This window comes from Anser anser, assembly GCF_964211835.1.
Source record: "Anser anser genome assembly, chromosome: 1".
Taxonomy (NCBI): Eukaryota; Metazoa; Chordata; class Aves; order Anseriformes; family Anatidae; genus Anser; species Anser anser.
Window position 1 is genome coordinate 67936172 of NC_139720.1, and position 25686 is coordinate 67961857.

The 25686-nt window shown below is 39.6% G+C and overlaps 2 protein-coding genes across 19 annotated transcripts in view; one reads left to right on the forward strand and one right to left on the reverse strand.

The window, feature by feature from the left end:
• Positions 1–12984, forward strand: part of PTPRO (protein tyrosine phosphatase receptor type O) — a 163904-nt gene extending 150920 nt beyond the window's left edge. For all 9 annotated transcript variants that reach the window (XM_083831136.1, XM_083831137.1, XM_083831142.1 and 6 more), the window contains 6 exons: positions 1533–1667; positions 2662–2784; positions 4286–4440; positions 6888–7023; positions 10372–10492; positions 11620–12984. In XM_083831136.1, the coding sequence (XP_083687262.1) occupies positions 1533–1667; positions 2662–2784; positions 4286–4440; positions 6888–7023; positions 10372–10476 (654 nt within the window). In that variant the 3' untranslated portion in view covers positions 10477–10492; positions 11620–12984. The remainder of the gene's footprint in view (positions 1–1532; positions 1668–2661; positions 2785–4285; positions 4441–6887; positions 7024–10371; positions 10493–11619) is intronic.
• A 4593-nt stretch (positions 12985–17577) lies between these two features.
• The window catches only part of EPS8 (EGFR pathway substrate 8, signaling adaptor), a 134147-nt gene continuing 126038 nt past the window's right edge, over positions 17578–25686 (reverse strand). For all 10 annotated transcript variants that reach the window (XM_083831210.1, XM_083831208.1, XM_083831211.1 and 7 more), the window contains 3 exons: positions 25257–25437; positions 24694–24823; positions 17578–19011 (listed from right to left, as the gene is read on the reverse strand). In XM_083831210.1, coding sequence (XP_083687336.1) covers positions 18898–19011; positions 24694–24823; positions 25257–25437 — 425 coding nt within the window. In that variant the 3' untranslated portion in view covers positions 17578–18897. The remainder of the gene's footprint in view (positions 19012–24693; positions 24824–25256; positions 25438–25686) is intronic.

The following is a 25686-nucleotide window of genomic DNA, read 5'->3' on the forward strand; positions in this document are numbered from 1 at the left end:
GGGGACCATATACAGATGAGCAGTTCTGCACCCTTGCTGACAGAGTTAGCCCTAGCTGTGCTGGAGAGAGCTGAGTCAGGATTACGGAAAAGGGAGGAGCCCTCAAATGAGTCAGTGAAACCACTTCTTTGTCACTGTGGCATCGCCCGGGCATGTGCTGCTGAGTATGTTGCCTGTACTTAGCTTCTGTGTGGCAAGGGCCTGAACATAAACACTACAGCTGCATGTGTCTGAGCTTGTAGTGAATCAAGAAAGAAAAATGTTCCAGTCTTCAAAAGCATCATTCACAAATCAGGAAACTTCTATGACATTGGATTATGCATAATAGGATTGTATGTAGGCAGTCCTTTCTGGATTACCAAATTCTGTTTTTTATAGCTTACATCTGTTTGGTTTTACTTACAGCATAATGCTGCCCACAGAAATTGTCTTCCCAACAGGGACAGACACATCATCTTAATGCTTGTTTGTTCCTGAAGATTGCTTCTTTACCTCCTTCCAAACACTGACACCAGTGGTGATCTGTGTCTCCATGACAATAAGGATTCGCCATTTAGGCAGGACAAACAAACAAGGTTCTGTGTAACCGAAAAACTCAGACTACACTGACTTTTAGAGATGTCTAGAGGAAACTGTTTATGGAAAGTACTCCCAAAATGTCAGTATTTTTACAATCCACATACTGTAGTGGCACAAAAATTGCTTAACTTACATAGGATCATGCTGTGTGTTGAATGCATCTTTTTCTCTTTGGAGGAATATTAAATAACTTTCTAAATATGGTTTTGCTGATACAATCTCTTCAAATATGGTTATACCAGATGCTAAAATGTCCTTTTTATGTATCTTTTACATGGTCTTTATAACAGTCTTTTCTTTGTTGAGATGGGAAGGAGTCTTTTACAGTTAAAAGCACATTGATAGTGATAGGAGAAGAAATACACGGATGTGAAGTGTCTCGGTTCAATAAAACATAACAATTATAATCTGTTATAATCTTGACTGAGAACATTTTCTATTATTTTAAACAGAGTTCTAATTAATATTTTGCTAATTTAATTCCTTATGCTGTAAACACATTCATATACTCCTATTCATGGCTACCTTCCATTTACATCAGTTCTTGAAAATCACTACAGCAACTACTTTTATAATTGTTTTATGTCTATAACTAAACAAACACATAAATTACAAAATCTGGAAGAAGCTGGAACTTTGTTCAAGGATTCTCCTTATTTTTTTTTTTTAATCTTGCCTTTTCAGCTCTCAAGGCAAAGGGTTTGTAGAGTAATGGCTTCACCTCCCATCTTTCCTTCTAATTTGCTTACAGTTTGGGAGCACTAAAAATAGAGAAAGTTGTAATTTCAAAATAAATATAAAAAATCATTAAATAGTTTATGTTAGAGATCACTTTAAAAGTACAAATTGAACTTGAACAAGCTAAAAAATGCAAAAAAAAAAATACAGAGAAAAATAGGTGTTCTGAAGCATTAAGCATGTCAGTAAAAAGCATTTGTCTCTTTGTTTCTTAGGGTTATAATTCACCCCAGGAATACATTGCAACCCAAGGACCACTGCCAGAAACCAGAAATGATTTTTGGAAGATGGTTCTTCAGCAAAAATCTCAAATTATTGTTATGCTCACTCAGTGTAATGAAAAAAGAAGGGTATGTAATGAAATCTTTTACATCTTTGTTACATGTTTCTTGAAAGAAACTACCCAAAAACATTTATTTTCTGCTGGATGGATTTCTTTGTATTGTTTTTCATGAGGAAGCATCATAACCATTACTTGGCTATGCACTTCATTCGGTTATGGGAAGCATTTCAGGATGATTAAGGGACTGGGGCATCTTTCATTTGAGAGGAAGCTGAGGAAGCTGGGACTCTTCAGATAGGGGAAGAAAAGGTTCAGATGGTTCTTGTCGCTGTGTGTAAATATTTGATGGGAAGGAATGGAGATGAGGGAGTTCTTCTCAGTCATACCCGCTGACAGGACAAGAGGCAATGGGCACAAACTAAAACACATGAAATTCAATTTGAACACAGGAAAATGCTTTTTTACTGTGAGGGGTGGTGTGGGGTCAAACACTGTCACAGTTTGCCCAGAGAGGTTGTGGAGTCTCCCTCCTTGGAGATCTTCAAAAGCCACGTGCATGTGGTCCAGGGCAACCTGCTCTGGGTGGCCTTGCTTGAGCAAGGGTTGGACCAGATGGCCTCTGGAGGTCCTTTCCAACCTCAACCATTCTGTGTTTTTGTACTTTTAAGTTTACATAAAAATAAAATACAAGTATTAGGCTTTATATTTCCCTTGATATTATAATAGAATCATTTGAAAGATATGGGTTTTTTTAGTATATTCTTGTTCCTCATGTTTTGTTCCTCTTAGACCTCTTCTATGAGGGAAACAATCTATAAAGAAGCTATGTATTTTCATTCTTTGTTATGCTAATGCTCCCGTTCAGAAACCAGTGCGTACCCATATCTGTAGTTACACAGGCAGGAATGACCAAGCTGAAAGTCATTGCAGGAAGCACCTCTTATTGAAGCCTCAACCAAATAATTCTGTAGGCGTTTCTAAAACTGCAGCTTTAACCTTTGATTGTTTTGTCTTTTTTTAACATATGGATATATATGTATTTAAATACATTTCTCTTTCAGGTGAAATGTGATCATTACTGGCCTTTTACAGAAGATCCTGTTGCATATGGGGACATTACTGTGGAGATGCTGTCTGAGGAGGAGCACACAGATTGGGTTTATAGGAATTTCCGAATTTGCTATGTAAGCAAAACATGTCGCATGGCACTGCTAATGGGATGGGAGCTATGTTGGTCGACTTTTCTTTAACTTTTGTCCATTTCTGGCATTCAGTGGAAAGCACCTAAAAAAATGATCATGACCTTACCATCACTTCACACAAGCAAATGTCTAAACCACAAGATTTTCCTCTAGGATTGTCATCTCTGTGAACTTGTCAGAGACTGAAACAACAATAGTACCATGGTTCTGGACATTTCTGTGGTGCAGATGGTTACTGACAATGGACATATATGCCTTTTTTTTTTTTAATGTCAGGCATAACCTTATTGCTATAAACCATTCAAAACTTGAAAAAAATGTAGAAAGTGAGAATATTATTCAAAAGGGCAATTGTGCAATGTTCATAGCAAAGGTTTAGTGCATGTCTCAGACAGGATCTTGAGTAAAAGGTGTCCACACAGATGGTTCTCCACTCCCTACTGCTGCTGAAATAGAGCATTTTTCTGCTTTCATTTATCAAAGTAGAGGAAGTGGAAGAGCCTTGCAGCCCATTACAATCAGCCACGCATCCTGTGCAGCTGCTTCAATAAAGCATGCGAAAATACAGCAAGGAACTGGTATAAAACATGATGGGATCAACTCAGAGGTTGGGCTGTTGGTGTCTACTGAAAATAATTATCAGAGTGCAGTTTGCTGTTCAGGTAAACAGTCCTCTACCAAAACCAGGGCAGCTACTTCAGGGGCTTTTGTAATGATCTCATTTTTAACACCCTTTCCCTAATCACCTGCTGTTGTCTGTGACTGGAGAGGGATTACTAGAATAGGGGTATTTAGCCTGACCCAAAATGGCAAAACTAAAGGCATTGCTTGCTTGCCATGGGTTTTGATGATGAGACCCTCCCCTCCACACACTTTTAAGATCCTTTAAGTCTCAAAGACAACATGTGTTGGATTGAGGATCTTATTTCACCAAATCCACTAGAGGTTTTAGCATTATAAATGCTTTTGTTAATAATGGGTATTTTTTTAAGGAATTTCCTTCTCCATCTGGAAATGGTGATGTTGGGAGGTGATTTTTTCTTCCCTTTCAGTGACGTTTTTCTTTGAAACTTCAGAAGAAAAATTCTCATGAATCCAGTATTAACTGTTTGCCAACAGTGTTATTCTTTGTCCATGGCAGAAGAAGAAAGAGAGAGGAAATGGAATAGAAAGAGGAAGAAACCCTAAACTTGAAAAGTGCAACAGTGCTTGATTTAAAAGGGAAACGAAATGAAACAACCATTAGGAAAGAGAAGGAAAAAAAAATCCCACACAGAAACACGAGTTCATGCCTGATCTCCAATTTCCCCACTTTTAAAATCAAATATCATGTAAATACATTGCCACCTTTTTGGTGGACTTTATTTCTTAGGCTGTATTTGGATTTAAAAAAGCAACACAACAATAAAACCTCAGTCTGACTGAGCGTGACTGCACTGTTAAAACTCCTGTGAACATGCTGCTGTTGTGCTTTTCCCATTAGGCTGACGAGGTGCAAGACGTGATGCATTTTAACTACACTGCCTGGCCAGACCACGGTGTCCCCACAACCAATGCTGCCGAAAGCATCCTGCAGTTCGTGCAGATGGTCAGGCAGAAATCAGCAAAGAGCAAAGGCCCCATGATCATACACTGCAGGTAACACTTCAAGGCAATGGAGAGCTGAAGGAGGTACCTGGTTAGATGGGCTGGGGAACCACTGGGAGGTTCTGGGATTCTGTTCATCTCTTAGGTAAACCAAGGATGTTTTCCCTTGTTTTTAAGGGTAAAGGATTAGTCCCCTGCTTTGACTGCAGCAGGTCTGGGATTTCAGGCTGCACCCACAGGTGCAGCACTTCTGTCCAGAGTTGGGTCAGCTCTGGGGCTGTTAAAAACAAATTGCACAGCAGGCAATCCTGGTGTACAGCAGCTTCGAGTTGGCCCCTGCTTTCTCATTTCTGTGCCTTTGCAATACGGGTGGTGTAGTGTGTCTGAGGACATCCTCCTCCTCCTCCTCCTTCTCTTCCTCTGATTGCTCAGCTTTCGGAGAATTCAGAATGTGACATGAAGAGTATTATCCTGTGCTAGTAATAATCCCAGTATCCCATGATAAAAGTTACATGTGCTTTTTTCCTTTTTTTTTTTTTTGGAGGGAGGTTGTTTATACACTGACAGATTTCTCTTGTGTGTCATCTGGCCTGCTATTAATGCACTCGCTCCCTGGGCCCCACCGGGAGCAGCTGCCGTACTAGTGGTGATATCATATCAGATTGCTTCCTGACACAGCTCTCCCCACTGATTTCAAACCTCTTTGTGGCTTCTGGTGCAAGAGCCGCTCACGATAGATTTTCAGAGAGACGTAAATAACCAGGTTGCAATGGATGAGTATGTATACGTTATGGTGACATGCTCCAGAAGGAAGTCGAGGCTTGATGAGGTCCGTGTCTGCCAGCCCTGCGTCATCCACCTCACAGGCAGCATTTGCGTTGCTGCACAATGTGTCAGCACCCTCCAACGAGGTCTTTCCTGTTACTGGTCATCAATGTTTGTTCCTTGCGACACACTTTCAAGTGCTGCTGTCTAGAAAACAGTCTTGTAGAGTAATGTCTTCTCAAGTTTCCAGAAATGGCACCTAGTCTTCTACCAGAATGCAGAACAACACGGGCATCTGTAAAAGCATCAAGTCATGCAACCCTCCCCTACAACCTAACAGAGAAATTCATAGGGGATATTGTTTTGGGAGTCCTAATATCAAGAAGGGTGCTAGGAAGTCAGGGAAGAGATTTGAATGTAGGGCTGTGAAATTAAACTCTTTGTAAAACTTAATTGTTCTGGGAAGGAATAGGAGAAAGCATTAGAGAGCTGGATAACAACCAGCTTCTTTTTTATCTTCTTTTTAATATTCTTTTTAATCAGGATACTCATACCAGCAGAGAGAGAGTTTTTCAGACAAAATTTTAGCGTATACTGTACTTAGACTACATAGATTAAAAGTAGCAATGTTCTGAAATAAGTGGAAGGGGTGGAGAAAGAATGTATTGATAAACTCCTTCAGCAATTGTTCTGAAGCATTAAAGAATGCACAGAACAGACATTTTTACAACTTTTCCACTTGTTATTTATGAATATATCAATTAATGAATCTGTCAAATAAGTAGATCAAAAATTCCATTGTATTCCATTTGATATATTGACTTTTTTTAAACAAGCACAAGAAAACAACAACAAAAAAAACCTGTTGCAACTTTATTGCAAATGCTTCCAAGTCTTTTCTGAAAAATACAGCAAAACAGAAGAAAAAACTTAAGACACATGCTCCTCTCCTTAGTAGTAGAAACTGTGTCGTGACTCTGTATAAAACCGTACAAAACCTCTGAAACCACACCCATAATGAAATCAGACTTCAGTGTTACACATGAATTCACAATGCAAAGAAATATTTAAGTATTAGAAGCTATAAATCAACTCATTATGTGTTTGTTTTTCCAGTCGCTAAGCATCCCTGTATGAAAATGAAGATTTTTTCATCCATGTGGTTGCCATCTATTTCTATGTCATGCTCCCAAAGCAGAAGTCCTGGAGCAAAGCCTACTCTGGGTGGTTTGTCCTTTGAGGATGAACGCCAGTAGTGCAGTGCCTTTGCAAAGCCTCTAGTTCCCTGTACAGAGAGCTGTGGCATGGAATCATGCATTTCCTACCACAAATGCCTCCACATAGCAGTCACTGCAGAGCAGGGCACTCTGCACTTATGGCTGCAGCTCCTGTAGTGTGGGATTTCTCATGACTTTGAGAGGAGCAGTGAAAGTGGGATGAGCAGCCAGCTAAGGGTGGATGAGGTTATGCATGAGCATTCTGCACGTGAGAACGTGCAAGAGATGAGGAGTATAAGAAGGTGAAGTAATTGGAGAGCCATCCATCCCATACATTCTGCTTAAACAGTGCATGAAGGCTTGCATGGCATTATATCCCCCAAATTAACCAACTAGTCTGACCTCAGATTAGCTACATCCAAGATGCAGGACACCTGCTTTTTGCATTACCACTGATTTTCCTCCGTGTCCACACCTGAAAAGCCTAAATGTAGTGCCTGTCTATGTGTGTTGCAGTGCTGGAGTGGGACGAACAGGAACCTTCATAGCCCTGGACCGACTCTTACAGCACATCCGTGACCATGAGTTTGTAGATATATTGGGCCTGGTGTCTGACATGCGGTCCTACAGGATGTCCATGGTGCAAACAGAGGTAGGATGCCCTCTCAGTTCACTTCAATGTGAATGTATCATGAGACCTATCTCATGCTCCTCTGTAGCATGCTTGTGTCCAGTGACTGTTGTTCCCCCTTAATGCCTGGCAAAACAGCTATGAGTAGAGACAATTAAGTTTTCATCTTCATTGTAATATTGTCACATTATTAATCTGCTGAATAGGTGAGAGTCTGATAATATATCTTCAATCTCACTGATGTCTTCCAGGGGGGATGGGCTATTCTCACCTTCTGAGAAATGGACATGTAAAAATCCATTAGAAGAGATTAGCATTTGAAATTTTCAAACCATTTTGAAAAGTGTTGGACTTGCTGAAGGGATTAATGACTTATGACGTGATACCAGTATTGGACAGCTATTCACACTTTTTAAAAGGGTATCATATGGTCAAGTGTATGAAATAAGTTACATGATGGCAATACAAATACCCGAAGTGGAAGAGACAAAAGAACTGTAAGAGAGTCTGCCAGACACCATCCTGCCCCCTCTCCCTGCCCCTGTATCTACTGGGTATTTCTTTTTCTCTTTTTGAGAAAAATGTCAGAATAGTCATATCAGAATATTTGTATGGAAAAATATACAGAAACTCTTTTTCCAAAGCAGAAGGTTTTATGCATCTGAAAAGTTCCTGTTTCCTCTACTAACGGTGGAAAGATTTCATGTACGTTGTACTCTTCACTGGTTAGACACAGCACAAACTGGCAACCCCCACATAGCTGGAAGCACCACCAAAACTGTTAGCAGCCTGAGTCTGGCAGATAATCTGTTGCCAAGGATTGCTTATCCCAGAGCAAAGCAGAGAAGATTTAGCAGGGATGGGAGAGAAAAAGGGAAACCTGCAGGGACACCAGCTACTGCCTAGAAATGAATAAGGTCATTCTCAGACCATTCTGGATCATTCCCACCAACCTACCACTTTTTGTCACAATTCCCTAAATTAATCCAAAGGCACATCCTTATGTAAACACCAGAAAATCCTGGCGCTTTATTTCAGCTGCAGCTGCATTACCACTCCAGAGGTGATGTGATTTTTTTCTTTTTATTGTACAAACTCATTGCCTGCCTGGGGCTGATGTCAGGGACTAGGTTTTGGTGGTTGCTGAGCTCCTGCTACTCCTGGGAAGTGGCCTGAGCATCTTCTTACTGCCTGCTGCTGCCCCTCTTCTCACTGCCAAATGTGCAAACCCACATGTACAAATCATACCTCTTGTGCACACACACACACACGGTGAGAAGGCTTTCCTAATGCTTTAGCAAATTAGATCAGCATGAAAATGCTCCACGAACAGGTGCTAATATTCAGGATTAGATACCGGGGGCAGGATCAAACCTACATAGCCTGTCCATATTGGAGAGAGCAAGACCTACATCCTAAACTTGGTCAGCAAAGCTCGCTGTAATATATACAGGCAGAGGGGGGAAAAATATCCCTTCTCATGGGCATGTGTGGCCTGTCTGCAGTGGCCAACTGTGGCCTGGGGTTTAAATTTTGGGTTAGTGCAGCAGGGGGGCCTCAGCCCTGCCAAGCCTTGTGCCCAGGTCAGTAAGCGGCACTGACACCCAGGTGCAGGAAGGATCTCCATACAAAACCTGAAGGCACACACAGCTCACTTGGGTTCATGTTTCCTCACACGCTAGAAACTTGGCTGTGTCTGACAGAGAAGTTTTTAAAAAATGGCAGAAGCCCAAAAAGGGAGTTAGAGTAGAAAACACCCTGAATTGAAACCAGTCACTCCAAGTTAATGGGAGTGAGGAAATCCAGGCATTTCTGTGGTCCAAAACATGTTTCACGCTTATCCTGATACCTGCTGAGATCAGCTGACCACTGGGGACAAGGACTGAAATCCAGACTCAGGTTTTGGAGTTTGAAACTGCCTCTGTCTTGGTAGAGTCGTTTTTGTTTGAGAGCCACTTGGTCCCCGTGCATGGTGAACATAAAGATTACTGGAGGATTCATCAGGGTTTGCTTTCTCTGCTTGGAATAAACTCAAATGATGACTTAGATTTAAAATTGGAATACAGTGTTTCTCTGTATGATGATGGAATTCAGAAAAAGCAAACCATAACCAAACCTGAAGATAACCACAATCTTTTTGCATGGAAAATCTGTCCACAAATGTAATGGTACCTGTGATTTAATTAACTTGCTTTCAGAGTCATTTGCACAGTGGGTGATAACTCCCAAAATAATTAAGTGCTCTGTGAGCAAAATCAGATTTCAGCATTTTACTGATAAAGAAGTCAAGTGTTAGGGAACATGAAGCTTTTCAAAATATTTCAGGTGTATGTGCAGTATGGATATAATTTGTTGTACATAAAGCATTTGGGTACTTTTCTGGGAATTAATTCATTTTCAGGCAGTGTAATTATGCACTTCCTAGAGACCATATAGAGCCTGCAAGCTGAAGACCTGAGACCATGTAGTGTAAGTTACATCTCTACCACTAAAAGACATCAAGTGCTGGGTTACTGCACGCCACAGGTCCCTGTAGTTGGTTGCCCCTCTCTAACTGGTCAGGACCACAGGACTAACATTCCTTGTCCTGCAAAACTGCCACCACGGACTGTGTCAGAGACTGTGACAGTGAAGAGCTTCATTTCAAATTTAAATGGGAAAGATAAGTTGCGCGCACAGCAGTGCCATTTCTCAGGAGGAAGCGTGTGGCTCAACAGCGCTGCTTCCTCATGAGCATGTCACTTGCACTGTGGCTGCCATCTGTACAGCTGGCATGTGCTTGCACAGCCTCCTTGTAGCACTGATTAATTCACACTCTGCAGACAGTCAAAAGGGGAACTGTGAATGATAGCAACTTTTGTTTCTACAAGCAAGTAAGATTTCCAGTAAGCCAGGTTATAAATATGTCTGTAGTGCTTCTCCCACAGCATAGCTGTGACTTAACATAGAATATATCTAGTTCAGAGCTTAAAGTTACCACCAACAGCAGACCTCAGTCACAACTAGTGGTTAATCGTAGTTACCGGCAAAAACCCGTTCCTTATGCACAGTCACCCAGCTTCAACTTCCAGTCAGGTGATATCAGTACAGCCAACACTACAACACAGCGTTAATTCATCTGTCATCATTACACACACTGCAAATGATTACGATGCCAGGGCAGCTCAGGTAGATGTTGGTGCTTCCACTACCCTTATGTGCAACAGCAAAGGGCTATTATTTGGGGAGCAGAAATGTCACTGTACAATGAGGAGGGACAGAGAAGCTGTGCAAACTGTTAATATGAGCTATTGAACTGGTTCACTGTTTGGGTTTTTGTCAGGCTTTCTGGGTTGTGAAAATGCCCACTCATATGCTTCTTTCTTCCAGGAACAATACATTTTTATTCACCAGTGTGTGCAATTGATGTGGCAAAAGAAGAAGCAGCAGTTTTGCATCAGCGATGTCATATATGAGAACGTCAGCAAGTCCTAGTTTGGAGTTACAGGTGGTAAGTCAGGCAAGCCTAGCCTTGTGCTATGCTCACAGCTTAGCCTCTTAGCTGCTTGGTAGCAACCAGTGTCACAGGGGTTTGCTCCTCACACTGCAGGAGCTTTGCTTGGAGTTTGGAGCTTTCTGAGCTTCATCCTCCTCCGAGGTGATTTTGTGAGAGAGTGCAAGCAAAAGTCCTTCAGCCTCTTGCATTAAATAAGCCACCGTGCTTCCCATGGCAGTGTAAAAGTTTGTTGGCTCACTTGTTCAAAGAGTAAGAGCGTCATGACATCCTGAGTTAGTGTCTAATCTAAGCATTCCCACTAGTTGTCCTACCATGCTTTGCAAAGTGTAAAGGATTCAGGTAGAGGGAAGTTTTTTTTTACCATGGGTCATTCTCACGTCACTCCCCAGCTGCCAGGCTATCAAGGCCAGCAGCGGGTTTGGGCTGGGCGGCTAGTACAGCTGGCCTGTCAACAGAGCTTCTCGAAGAGCGAGATGGTAGCCCAAAAGCTCTGACAGGAACCCCTGGAGAACCAAGGAACAGGAGGCCTCTCAGACTGGTACCACCATTAGCCGCCATCGTGCTGATCCACACAGCCCAATTACTGACTCGGTGCGTGCAGCCAGCCCAGTCCCCAATTCAGCATAAAACACATTGCTCTAAACTACCAGGCCATGGTTTGGTGCCTTCTGTCTACAAAGCTCATGTAAGCAAGCCCGTTTCCTTGCCCAATGGGGACAAGCTGTGAGGAGGCGAGTCGCTGCTGCTTGAGCTAAAGCTGAGCTTTAGTTCATTAGGTGGCAGTAATAAGCCAGCCATAACCCTAACATTAGCTTTCAGGTGGAGCAGGAAACTGCACACTTTTAACATAAACTGGCTTCTCCGCTGGTGGAAAGCCATGCCATAGGCCCCAACACTAGCCATCTCCACTGGGTTTCTATGATGTTGCATACTTCATTCCACTACCCATAAACTGAACCATAACTTTTCCCCATGTCTATATAATTTACTGTCTAAACTGAGTCCCAGAGTCTAATTGTTCATATGGGTGAGCTGTTGTAAGGACGTCTGGCAGAAATGAATGCTAAGATCCTTATTTATTTCCGTATCTAACACATTCTGTCTGTGTTGTGCTGTTCCAGGTGAGACCATGAAGCACACCCATCTTCCCTTGCTTCCAATTTTTTCTTCTGATGGCTCGAACTGTCAGCTGTTCTGCCACGAGAGACCACTGCCTTGCAGTATGCGGACAATGAAAGAAAGAAACTTTAACTTTCAGAAGCACTGGGGAGACAAAGCCTTAACGAGCCTGCGGTGTCTTTTGAACTGTTTAATTTCCGGACATTTTTTAAAAATACTGGACCAAATTCAACCGAACAACATGAAGGAAAAGACACTATAACATGTGCATAAATATAGATTGCTCCAGAGCATTTGTTATGTTTGGTACTTTCAGTTATTTTTGTTTTCTGTGCAGGTTGGGCTTAAGGTTAAAGTAAGTGCAATATTTTTTAGTGGTTTAATGAAGAGCTTTCTTCATGTGTCACTGGTCTGTGCTAATGTCCATAGGAGAGCAGGCATTGTTAGTATCTAATAATACCTCATTAGTGAATAGCGAGGCATGAACATACATGAAGAAATCTGGAGATGGTGAAGAGAAAAGGGGGGTTGGGGTGCTGGGTACCTGGACTGGGCTGTTTCCTACAGCCCTGATGTTCTGTGCTTGGGGCCTGGGGAGACGCAAGACCTAAGGAATGGCTGGACCGTCAGAAATCCAAACCATGGCGCCGAAAGCTGAAACAGGCAGCCAATGCTGAGAAACGGGGTCATTTTGGTTCGTGACAGTGCAACTACTAATTAAGAAGAGGGATTGTTCTTTTCACCAACCTTTTCAGTAATGCTATTGATCAGGATTTTTTTTTTTTATATAAATCTAATCAAAATGCAGCTGAATTTTAAGCTGGGATATCTTAGACTCCATTACTATAGCATTTAACTGTTTGAGCAGTCGATGGTGCCTATGCCCCTCATTTGTTTATTATTTTTAATAAGTATTAAACCTGTGTAAAAATGTGAAGCTGATTCAGGTTGGGGAAAAAAAGGAAAAAAAAAGTGCTTTAATGGATGTAACTACTTCTCCGGGCTGGGAATTCATGGTGTTACACAAACAGTTGTTTTGGCATGTGAAGGGATGTTTATCGCTTTATTGCTACGAGGCTGCCAAAGTGTCAGCATGGATTCCTGCAGGGATGTCGGGTCAGGGCGAGGGGCTCTTTTCTTTTTTGCTGTCAATTTCAGTTCTAGTCAGAATAATTAGCTACATATTTTTTTGTCTTTGTATAATTCCGGTACATCATTGTGTATTGTGACATGGATGCTGTCAGAATGGATGTTTGATAGCATTTTATAGCCTGTTGCTTTGTGTCACCTCATTGGAAGTTAGCAGCAATGGTAAATCAATGTAAACAAAACAAACTTGAACTGAAAGTAAACACACTGGATTGCTTACCTGTGAAGAAGTCATTGTCAGCTGAAGCAGCAAGTGCACCTGCGTGTACTTCATTTTCTTTTTTTTTTTTTTTTTTTTTTTACCCCACAGCCTGCTATCACCTGTCAGTGTACCAGGGCGTAGTTTGGTAGCTCAGCCACTTCCAGGAGCCTGATAACATCCTTCGGATGACATCCAATTTATTCTGATTTTTTTCAAAGAATTATTCCTCCAGCTGGTAAATAGGTGTATATTCTTTTAATATCTACTCCATCACAGTAATGGTTATAATGGAAAACTTCATTTAAACTGTCCCATATATGCTATGCAAAACTGCGTAGACAACATAACCCTCAAATAAACCAGGTCCTTTTGAAGGGTGTTGAAAGAAACAGGACTCTATCACTGATTATTAAATGGGTATGAGATGAATTTCCCTCTTACATGCATACTTCTCTTTGCGTGCATCTGATATCGCTTTCAGAGTTTCCACTGAGCCCAGTCCTAAAGCAGAGCTGCCATACCTCTAAATAGGAAGCACAGAGATGGATACGAATGGGCAGAGAGCCCTATCTTCAGGGGGGGCAGATTGCTAACAATGTTATTTCACAAATGCACCTCAGCTGGAGGGCCTGCCATGTTATTAAGAATGGCAAAGATTTGCCCAGCCTAATTTGAAGAGAAGCCAATATTATAAAAGAGCACAGGACCATTCAGACCTTGCCTTCATCTTTTTGTTTGTTTATATTTCACAGTGCTATTGCATGTTTACTTCGAAAACACATTCACCCCTTCTAAATAACTTCTAGCAGGGGAAAAAAAAATGTTATTACTTTCTCATCTACTGCCTCTCCCCTGTTGTCCCTTGCCCACTGATCTACATTTATTATGTAGTATAGCCCAGAGAAGCCATGTTGCGTTTAAAACATGGATGCACACACAAAATACCACAGCGTGAGCTGTCTCTAACAGATCCTTGGCTGACCATGCCAGGGTATGAGGTTGCTGCAAAGATGCCAAAATCACAATGTTGCAAGCTATGCAGCCTGAATAGCCTGGTTTTATGTTTTTGAATGCATGTCAAAAAATGCTCCAATTACATGGTAACAGATGTATATTTTTCCTATAATAGTTACTTTGTCACAGAATCAGTTCTTATTAAAACAAAAACAACAAAAAAAAATCCTTCCTTCAGAAAAAAATATCCTTTCCTACCACTTATATTACCCAACCCTGCACACATGGGTGCGCTGGGATGGCAGTGGAAACCACCTCTCCTGGTGTTCAAAACACATCTAAAGAAACAGGATTGTCTGGGAGACAGTGTGGCTCAGAAGAAGCATGCAGAGCCTGTTAGCATGACTCAACACACAGACACTTGTCATGGTCAATGAAAGCCAGACCAAAAGAAGTATGTTTTGGAGTCATCCTGCATGTTGATGAGGTTTCAAGTATCTGTCAAAACAATTTTTTTTTTTAAAATGAATTTCTTGAATTATGGGGTTCATTCCTACAACTCTGCTGATACTATATATGGTCTATATCAATAGCTGTTGCATTTATAGCAGCTATGGACTCAAAGGTAGGTTACGAGGGCTCGGGGTTGAGCTTTCAATGTTGTGGCAGGCAACAGTGGTGACTAAGCAGTTTCCCCATTTTCTTTCATCTCCTGTTATTTTAATCTACAAATGTTAGCAAGAAATAGAAGTGCAAACTAATAGCCTGATACTGATTTTTGGTCTGGATGCTGGGGAATAAGTAAAAGGTCAAAGTTGCAACCTAAGCATGTAATTACAGGGAGACTAAAGAAAGATACTGAAGAACCAAAAGCAGTTAAAAAGGCACTTATTAGCTAAAACAACATAGGAACAGTAAAAAATTCAACACTTCAAAATATTTAAACACAGAACACAATGCATTCTTACAAAATTCCTCAGGTTTGCACTCCATGTACATAACTACTGCTTGTGGCAAAGCTGGGAGGCTGAGCACAGACACATTCTTTCAACCACGCTTGATGTGCCTGACTCACTACTCACACTGGGCTACTTGTTTTGTGTTTTAAACATTGCTCAGACTTCACAGTTGAGAAAATGATCATAGACAAACTGGTTCCTACAAAATGGTGGCTTGGCCAGGAGCACAGGTTTCCATTCATAATCACGTGTCCTTTATTCATGAGGTACAGCTCAGGAAAACAAGTGGAATATACCTGCTGGAACAAGGTATTCAGACTGTATCTTGGTCCTCTGTATGTCCTAAAAAAAAAAACCCTGGAAACTCAAAATGCATTCACTTCCTATTTAATAATAATAATAATTATTATTATTATTATTATTATTATTATTAGTTTCAAGTTTCTTAATCTACAGTTAATTAATTAATTAATTAATCTAATTAGTTTCAAGTTTCTTAATCTACATCATGCCAGTTATCATGAGTTTCTGTTCCCTAACACTGCCAGGAATGCTTTTAGTTTCCCAAATGCTGATGAATACACCTAAAGTCACAGGAAGTTCAGCATATTTCAGAGTAGCATATCATTTTGGATGCCTACTTTCACATAAAACATTGATTTCTGCACAAACAATACTGTGGACGTCTACACTTGTTTTCCGGGCTCCAAATAACACCAATCTCTCTATAACACAATGCTTTAGGGTAATAAAAGGGTGTGGAAAAATCTCACTCATAAATCAAAGTTTGTTTGAGGACAGCACTGTTTAGCATTTAATTAATAGATGGTAAGTAACCTTGTCTGTCCATGTGTCAATATTGGTTAGACGTGTTCTTTATTAATTAAATGTGAGGTTTCACAGTCTTTTTCTTTCCCCATGCTGTCTCAAGGGAGGAAGCAGACTAAAGGACTGGGAAGAAGTAACTTGCTGATGTTACATGGTATGTGCTTAGAAAGTATAAAATTGCTGAGTGAGCATAGGCTGCTGAAACTCTCTCCCTCCACCCAGTTAAAAAGGCAGCCTTGATGACAGCAAAATAGTGAAGCAGTTCTTATATTACTGAACAGGATTCCTCTTTTTTTTTTCACATCTAGTAAGGCGCTTTTTAAAAAAACTGTTTTGTTTCCTTCTCAAATGTACTTTACACACATTTCATCTTTCTGAAATATTAGTGTTAAAAACAAACAAAAAAACAAACAACTCACTGCTCAAATCTAAGGAAAACATTTGGAATGAAACACTGCATTTGACCATTGTTGATCATTCTCATTTAAGACACAGAATTTTGAAGAAAATGTTTTATTTTCATTTGGTTAACCCTAAATCAAATCTCCTTTTGATTTCTTGTAACTGCCAACAAGCTGCAAATCCAAAAGCTGCATAGTGGAGGCACCAAGCTCCCTACAGTGCTTTAAACCATCAAAGAAAACCCAGCAGAAAGGGAAATATCTGCCTTAATGGCACTCAGTTTTCCCAGTCTGTTACACAGAAATCATGCAGTCTAATTTAGTGTAAAATACAACTTTGAGCTGTAGTGGTATTACTATAATAGTAATAATAATAAAGCAACAACAACAACAAAAACTGCAGAAAATCAAAAAAACAGGGAAAAGATATTGTCCTCATCCCTAAAGTATAAGGAACGGATTTCTTGTTATCCTGCTGAGTATTTCCAAAGATGTCTCTGAGCATACTGCCTGCACTCAGATTCAAAAAAAAAAAAAAAAGAAAAAAAAAAAGAAAAACACACACACACACAAAACAACAACAACAAAAAACCAGCTGCAAAGTTACCTCTTTCCTCTCAGAGATGATAATATGGGTGCTTCTTCCAAGACCTCTGTGAACCAAACTCCAGAATGTCTAAAGAGTCTCAGATCTGGTGCCTCCTTTGGGCAAAAGCAACCATATGTTGAATGCAAGAATAAACTTGCAGTCAATACTTATATTGGCTTCATATTTTGGTAACTAACAAGGACAGAGAGGTACGAGTAACCACCACTATGGCTTTTATGGTATCAGATGTACTTTGCATGTGAAAAGAGAGTGACCCTAATTTTTAAGTGTAACTTTCAAAGATCTTTTAAAAAGTTTCTTACTCCTCTACTTGCAAGTTACGGAAGAACCTTTGTACGAATAGCTTCGGATTTTCCTTTATATGGTTAGTCTGAGGACTGTACTATACAACGAACATGCTTCAAGCTAGGTATGGACACTGTAGATAATAGACATAAGGTGCAGAAAAGACAATTTTAAACCTGGCTGAGATAATAGTTCCAATCTTTTGAGGACTGGCCTTGAGTTTTAATGATAGGACAGGCAGCAAGACAGACAATTTTCTCCCGTAAAGTTATGTGTATAGGTTGAATGGTTGTAGTTATGCAAGTTGTCCAGTTCAAATGTCTCCTGCAGGAAGAATGCAATTGGGAATTACCATTTCTTTAACTGGGTAAAAAAATAAATAAAAAAAATCCAATTCTTGGCAATTACTATGGTGTTTAGAATCTTCAGTTTGGGATTCCTCACTTCCTGACCCATTTCTGGGTAAGACCACATTTAAATGAGAAGTGTAGTACCAATGTACTTTTAACAGGTGTAAAGAATATATATAGAATGTAAAACTATAGCAGACACGTAACCAACACACAACAATATTTGTAAGGACATTTACAATAAATGGCACTAAACACCTTTATTAAGATTTTAATTTCTTTTATGAAAAAATGAATAGGATTCTTTTTTTCCTTCTATGCAGAAGAAGAGCAAACTAATGGCAAAAATCAAGAACACTTTCTTATTTCAATACCATCTTTGCAGCCATAAAGATACAACTATTTAACAGACAAGAAATACTGTTTATTGCAGACTAAGCTGATTCATGTGAAAAAGGCACTATGTAACTTAATCAAACCAGATGATTAAATTTGTCTAAATTAAGTGATATTATATATCATATATAATACATATATTATATATAAAATCACAAAACCATGTGAAGTAACAGAATATTTTTGTGAAAAAAATCATTGCATCTTCAAAAATAATATTTGCTGAAAAGGATGTTTTCTTTTCTCCCACTTTTGCCTCCAGGAATCCAATTTTCCAAAACATTAAATCTATAATGGAACAATAGCTTTTTACATATGGAAAACTGACATCTGGGATCAACACATAAAGTCTAGATTATACACTGTTCTTTTAACAGGTTAAGTTACAAACAAAAAATGCAAGTATATTTTTAAAAAAAAGTAACGCAAATTGTTTCTTAGCTACCAACAGCAGATCTGATCCCCTCTTTGAGCTGAGTTGTATTACTATTTTCTGTTCATTCCTTCTTGTGCAATATTATGGTTCATTATGAGTGAAGTATTGATAAAATCAAAGTACAGAGTATTATTTTGCTATAAACACCATCATTAGTAATAAAACATTTCGGGAGTGATGCAAGAAAGATTCAGTCTATGCTGGGCTGCTGTTCATGCCCTAAACGTTTCCTCTTTGATTGCTGGCATCAATGACTTAACTAAACATCGTGCAGCTGAATGCATGACAAGAAAGACTGAGCCAAAAAGACAAGAGTTGCAAAGCTGGCAATGGAATTCAGAACTGTATTATTACTGAAGGGTTCATATGCTTTTTATTGCTATCTCAGCTTTTCTAGGATGGATCAAAAACAAAGCCACATTCCAGTTTATCTGTCATGGAATGGTTAAAGCCAAGGCCCATCTTTGGGTGTAAGTGACTCAAGTCCTAATAGTTTCACCTGTCAGGAACTTCCATTGGATTTCTCAGCTGTTAATTTTTAATGATGGGAAGCCAGCAGCAGGTTCTTCTGGGGAGACTACTGTAAGTTTTCTTTATGGTGGCTAGTTATGTTTATGCTGTATTAAGACATTGCCCTTCACTGCTTCCTAAAGCAAAGCTGGATGGTATAATGCTATGGACAATGGAATTAAAGAAAAGAGGAAAGACTTTTAGTGACTGCTTCCTTCATCAAAGGACTCCACACCTGAATCTGAGGCAGCTGCGCTGATTTTTTCTTGTCTTCTTCTCATAATTTCTTGCAGTTCTGAACTACCACTGTTAGCCTATAAACAAATAAAAAAAAGAAAAACAGTTAATTTGAGTTTTTACACAGGATGAAGTTCTACTGACAGGGTTTTATTAATGTTTGAACTAGTTAAACACACCTTGCAGCTCCAAAACAAAAATGCACTAAGAATCTGGTTAAATAACATTGGGAATATGAAAGGATTTACACTATTCTTAAATGTGGACCAGAAAAGAGCCTGCAGACTGTTAAAAGTGCCAGCTTGACTTTTAACACTGCTGAGCATTTTTACTTCTCATGTGAGCCCCCATGTGTTGGATATTTAAGAGGTGAAATATAGCATCAGTAAATACAAAGTTAAAGTCCAACAGGTTTGCTAGGATTCCACCCTTGAGTACTTAAAAATCAGGACAATCATATTTAGAAATTAAAGCACATAAACTCATGAGGTTTTAGATTTATGTCAACACAAAATTCATGCGTGCACATGGGTTTGCACAGCCAATCCTAAATAAGGATTCGGATAGCTAATCTAAGCAACCCAAATTACACAAGGCTCCATCATGGCTTTGCTGTTAAGAGATGCACAGTCTTCAAACTCAGAACAGAGCAATAAGAACTGAATCATATTAGTGTATTAGCAATAGTGTTACCTGAGAACAATATTGTAGCTTTATGTCCTGGTTCCAGTTAGGACAGAGTTAATTTTCCTCATAGTAGCTAGTAGGGTGCTATGTTTTGGATTAGGATGAGAAGAGCGCTGATAACATGCTGATGTTTTAATTGTTGCAGAGCAGTGTTTACACCAGGCCAAGGACTTTTCGGCTTCTCGCTCTGTCCTGCCAGCGAGCAGGCTGGGGGTGCAGCAGGAGCTGGGAGGGGACAGACCCAGGACAGCTGACCCAAACTGGCCAAAGGGGTATTCCATACCATCTGACGTCATGCTAAACAATATATAGGGGTGGCTGGCCGGGGTGGGGGGGCCGGCTGCTCGGGGATAGGCTGGGCATCGGTCAGCGGGTGGTGAGCAATTGCATTGTGCATCACTTGTTTCTTACACATTATTATTATTAATACTATTATCATTATCACTATTATTATTATTGTTATTATTATATTCCTGTCTTAATAAACTGTCTTTATCTCAACTCACCGGCTTCACTTTCCCGTTTCTCTCCCCCATCCCAGAGAGGGAGGGGGGGGAGGGTGAGCGAACGGCTGTGTGGTGTTTAGCTGCCAGCCGGGTTAAACCACAACACTTTATTTCACATTTAGAGTGAAATAAAAAAGAAAAAGGTTCTTCTGAGCTACTGGCAAACGGATTTTTTTGTCAATGTAAATGAAGTTATTAACAAGGCTAGGACACATCCACTAGAGCAGAACTTTCCAAAGCATGCATGACTTTGAATAAGGCTAGAGGATTATAAAGCAAGATCCATAACAGCTACCGTGTCATTTGCCTGTAACATGACCTTCCAAGCTTCAACGCTAGCTTCCGAAATATCCTCTCGATAAGGAAGCAGAAACTGTTTTTGAAATTTGTAAAACAAATTTCAGGACAGTTATGGGGAAAAATCCTTCCATTGATTCTTCAGCTTCTTCAAAATCCTTCAACTCTTAAAATTTATCTCATGACATAAAGTTTAATTTAGATTTATCCTGTTAGATCCATTACAATGCATAATCTGATACTATTACCTGGCAGACAGGTTGAGCATCTACAGGGAGAGGGGCTTGTCCTAGCTAAATTACTATTGCTCTCTTCCCTTCTCCCTGGGTGGAAGGACAAAGCAAAGGGCATATAACTGACTCCTTGAAGGTGAGAGGGCACTTGTATTTGTCTTAATTCATCTTGTTCTTGCCCATGTGGTTTCAGATACAGAGCAGTAGTCACCCATTACTGAAATCATGCATAAAAAATGTTAGTAAGTACCTGGCAACGTGCTTTATCAAAGGTCATAAAGAAATATATATTCTGCAAAGGACTGAGCAGCCAAGGCTGAAACAGTTTACCTTCCTGATACTATCAGTAACAGCATGACTGATGGGCTTGAAATGCTGCTCAACTAAACAAACTGCAATATATCATGTGGCCCAACACAACAGGCACATCCTGCTGAGACAGTGTACAACATAGCTAAGTAGCCTAGGGCTGTTTTGGGGAATACAATTTTTGGAACAGACCGCTAGACCTTGGCTTCTGATCTACCCAACTTAGTCCCTAACCAGATCATGAGGTATCAGTAAGCCCCATCATTCAATCCCACTTCTACCTCTGTGTTTTTCCTTTTACCTAGGTGCAAAAGAGAATAAGCTATTTTTCCAGGCAATTTGATACACATACTAGATAAAAAACTATTTTGAAGTGTGCCCATGCTTTCCACTGATGGAATAGGAAAATAACAGTAATGTAGACCTGAAATTTTTGTCATGTCTAGAGATGACAAAGGTGGTGTTCAGGATATTCTATCTCTATGCTTATCTTCTGATTAATGTTTTTCAACACCAGAACTTGAAATGCTTAACAAAGGTTGAGGAAACGCACACAAAAAAATTCATAATAACTTTACAATGAAAAAGTAAATTCATACAGCTGACTAGCCAGGTTGCTAAAATGCCCTATATGTTGCATAGAAAGTGAACTGAAACACTCTGGAGCTCCTCAGAGGGGTAATCTGATCAGTACAACATGTGGTGCATCCTATCTTTCATCTTCCTGAGATGCTGCTGCTGCCACCACCATATCTTCTGACAGGAAAGAAGTGTTTGGCCCTGGCTATGGCCAGCTCCCTGCTGTCTGACATGCTGTTCTCGCACAGTTTTCCTTCTGCTTTTGCTTGGCCAGGCCTAGAAAGCTATTAAATGTCAAATACCTTCCCCATATTCACAGTCTGTTCCTTGGTCATGATTATACAGGTACAGCACAAAACTTCCTTTGATGTTTTATACTCCATTTTGATTCAGGATTGAATGGAGTTACCATGAAAGTAAAGTAAAAAAAATGAAGTAATGGTACCTATTCATTTTTTTTTCCCCTCAAAAAGGTAAAATTACTAAATTCCAGTAATGATTAGAACTGGAATTCCAATTTTAAAATACTAAATTCTTCTGCCTGAGGTAGAAGAACCTAAAAAATAATATGAATAACAAATTAAAAAAAATGCAGCTGCATAAAGGTGAAGATCTGTTTGTCAGTATTGGGGACTGCAGACCCAAATCCGAGAGGCAGCGATTGTATGAATTGAGATGGTATGAATCAAGAAAAATTTGTGGAAGATCCTAGGGAGAAATAGCAAGCAAAGACAAGGCAGGGAGTTCTGTAACGCTAAACAATGCATGGGTTTGTTCTGACTCCAGCTATTACTGTTATTTATGCTTAGCACCCAGGACATTTACAGAAATATGATGGCACAAGTACTACAGAAAGGATGTTGGAGCTACAAAACTTCATGAAAAGTCACTTTTAGGACAAGTTGTCACTTGTAGGACAATTGCTGTGGTCAAGCCCATAATCTAGTAACTACTTATAAAAAGCATTCAGTTATGCTTGATTGTACAACAGGTACAACAGGTATGTGTGCACTTAAATACTTCTGTAATTAGAAACATTTCTAGTTTGAGCAGTAAAACACAACCTTATTTGGAAGACACAAGCTCATGTATGCTGGGTAACATGTAGACATTTTGGCTATGACTGATGGTACTCATTCCTACAGATTCTTTTAAACATGGATAGCCTTCCTGAAACCTGTGACATGAAATACTGTATGGACAAAAAGCAAGATGTGTGTACATGTTCTGTGCAATGCAGCACACAAGCTAAAGCAATCAGGAATTGCTTCAGTTCTGAATTCATCAGTTAAACCTCAAACAGTTGAAGCAGAAATAAGGATTTGCACTACATTTTCACTAACGAAGTCCAACAACCTTGCTAAACTCTCAGGAACTGTTTATTAACACTTGTAGAGCATTTATTAGACGTTTCAACTGCTCAGTTTCCTGCAAAATAAGCCTAACTGAGGCAAGCAGAGAAACAGCACAGAGGAAAGAAGGACAGACCTCTACAGTCCTGTGGATCTCTGGTTTTCAACTTGACTTCCACCAGAAAGGTGACGAGTGCTTTCTTAGATATAGAAGCTGAAACCCACATACATGCCTAGCATAATCATGAAGTTAGCTTTACACCCTACTAGGACATCAATCAAGTCCTCTGGCAGGACGCACAGTTCTTAAAAGGAAATGTTCTTTCAGGTGCCATGTTAAAACTCTTATTTCTTTTATCTCCTCCAACAAGTCAGCATCTCTGAAGTACGGATTACATTTCTCTTTTAATGACATTCTGAAACACATTTGTAAGAATCATTCTATTTAAGAAAAATGAAAATAAGCCCTATTTTAAAGTTTTAAACCATAACATATTTACTTATGATGATATGGGTATAAAATTGTTTTTAAGCTATTTTAATAAGCATTTTCTTGTTTGTACTTCCATTTCAGTAAACAAGGCCTTCTTTATGAAACTGAAGATTGCTGACATTCCAGAAAAGTTGAAGAATACACATATATCTTCACTAGGAAGTGATGGATTGCATTGGACTGTAGTGACATATTCTTAAGAGTAAAAGTGAAAAATTTCTCCACTCCTCTCACAGGAAAAAAGGGTTTGAAGAAAGGAATAAAGAAAGTTTAACAGTGTTAGAAAGCAATTCTTTCTATTCTACACTAATCAGTAAACCGTAAAATATGCATAATTTTAAACTTATTTTTAAAAATAGGCCTGGCAGTTAAATCTTCAAATCAAGCAAGTTAGTCCTAGTTTTGTGAGGGGAGAAAGAGATATTTTAATATTTTTTCATGATTTTATTTTAAACAGGATGTGAAGATTATAGCTTCTTTGTGGGCTAGTCTCAGCTCCAGATATTATCTAGTCCATTTCTCCATTTACCACAGCAAGATTAAAATAAAAAATACTAGTATTTTCATGATTTTAAATTGATAAGCATTCTCCATAGCACAACTCTATATCAAAGATTTTAAGGTGTGTAAGGAACAATACCACTGCAATTAAAGAAAACTGTTGCAGAGCAATGAATACAGAAGCACTGTATATTTATCTATGGGTCAGTAATTCTGCTATCATAGCGTCAAATGTGTTTTGCTACTCTTAGGATCCACCAATAAAGATGCCTCAACTTTTGACCTGAAAGACCATGAGATTCAACAGTGTGCGCTCACTCTGTCGCTTTCACACACCTAATAAATCAAATCTCCCCTATGCAGATAGTGCAAAACTGACAGATCGCCACCAAAAGTACCTGGAGAACCTGTTTGTCCATGTATTGGGCTGAGCAAGAAGCAGAAAGAAAGGCATTTCATGCTCTCCTCTTGTTTTCCCTAAAGTCCCTTTTGGCTCATTTGTCTTCTTGTAACTGTAGGGAGCCTGACTACAACACTCGACCTCTTTTGCTTGAGTACCACTGTACACTTTTTCTAACACTTTGTGAACTCTTTTAGAAGAGGGCAGAGGTTCCAGCTGGTCTTTTTGAGGAATGCTGTTTCAATGCATTTATACCAAATAACCCAGGTAAAAAAATGCATATCAATGTGATGGGAACTGCATGAAGAGCTATTTACTTCTATACATTCAAAAATGGTGACTCAAATCCTATTTCTCAGATATCAGCAAGCCAGTATTAGGCCTAAGAAGGGTTATACATACCTCCAAAGCAGACTTTTGTACCGTAATTTGGCTGTAGACTCTAGACCCTTCTGGGCAAACAGTCTTCAGTTCGTCTTTATTGAGGGAGAAAAGCTGCGCACCCGTCAGCACACCAAGGCTGTTAACAGTCCTGAGGTCACAAGAAGGAGCAAGCAAGAAATAAGCAAAAATACAATGGGCTAAAGGGAAGAAGGAGGTTCTCTTCATCCCTCACTAGAGCAGAGCTACCAAATCAAGTCAAAACTGCAAACAAAAGGACTCTTGAAGTCAATTCAGCACCTGTCATAGCCAGTACCTTTTGGTGAAGGCTAATGTGCACTTTTTTTTTTTCCCAAAATATATCTATATATCTATAACCATGTAGAAATATATACAAATATATATATGCACTCGTATGTATATAAATATATATTTGCTAAAACAAATAATATTTTCCAAGAGTGCAGCTGACATGTCTTGATTTTCAGAAAGCTGCTTGATTTTAAAAAGCAGGCAGACCATACACAACTTACTGACAGGAAAATCATTTTTAGAAGCTTTCTTACATTTTTCCTCAAACTTACACAGGGTTGAATCCTTTGGACTGCAACCACGCTTTCACATCATCAGGAGAAGAGTCATAAGTGATGTTCACTACCGGGATGTTTGGCCGTGGCACGTGGAACTTCCTCTGGGCAGCGCTGCGGCCTATGGTGAGCCGGTGAACAAGTTCATCCTGCACCTCCTCCATCTGGGATTTCCTGCCTAGAGAGAGAAGTGCCCCACAGAAATTATTCTCAAGGGTGCTTTACCAAGGCCAGGTTATTTCTTACACTTTAACTTTTACACTTTTCACTTTAAATCTTAAACATTTTTTTTTCTTTAAAGATTTACTCAATGGCTCTAATTGAGTTATTATTTCCCTTGATCCCCTGGGAAGATTTCAATATTCCTAATCCCTTTGCAAAACAAAACAAGCTAAATAAACATATTCAAGTGAGACCCTAGAAAGAA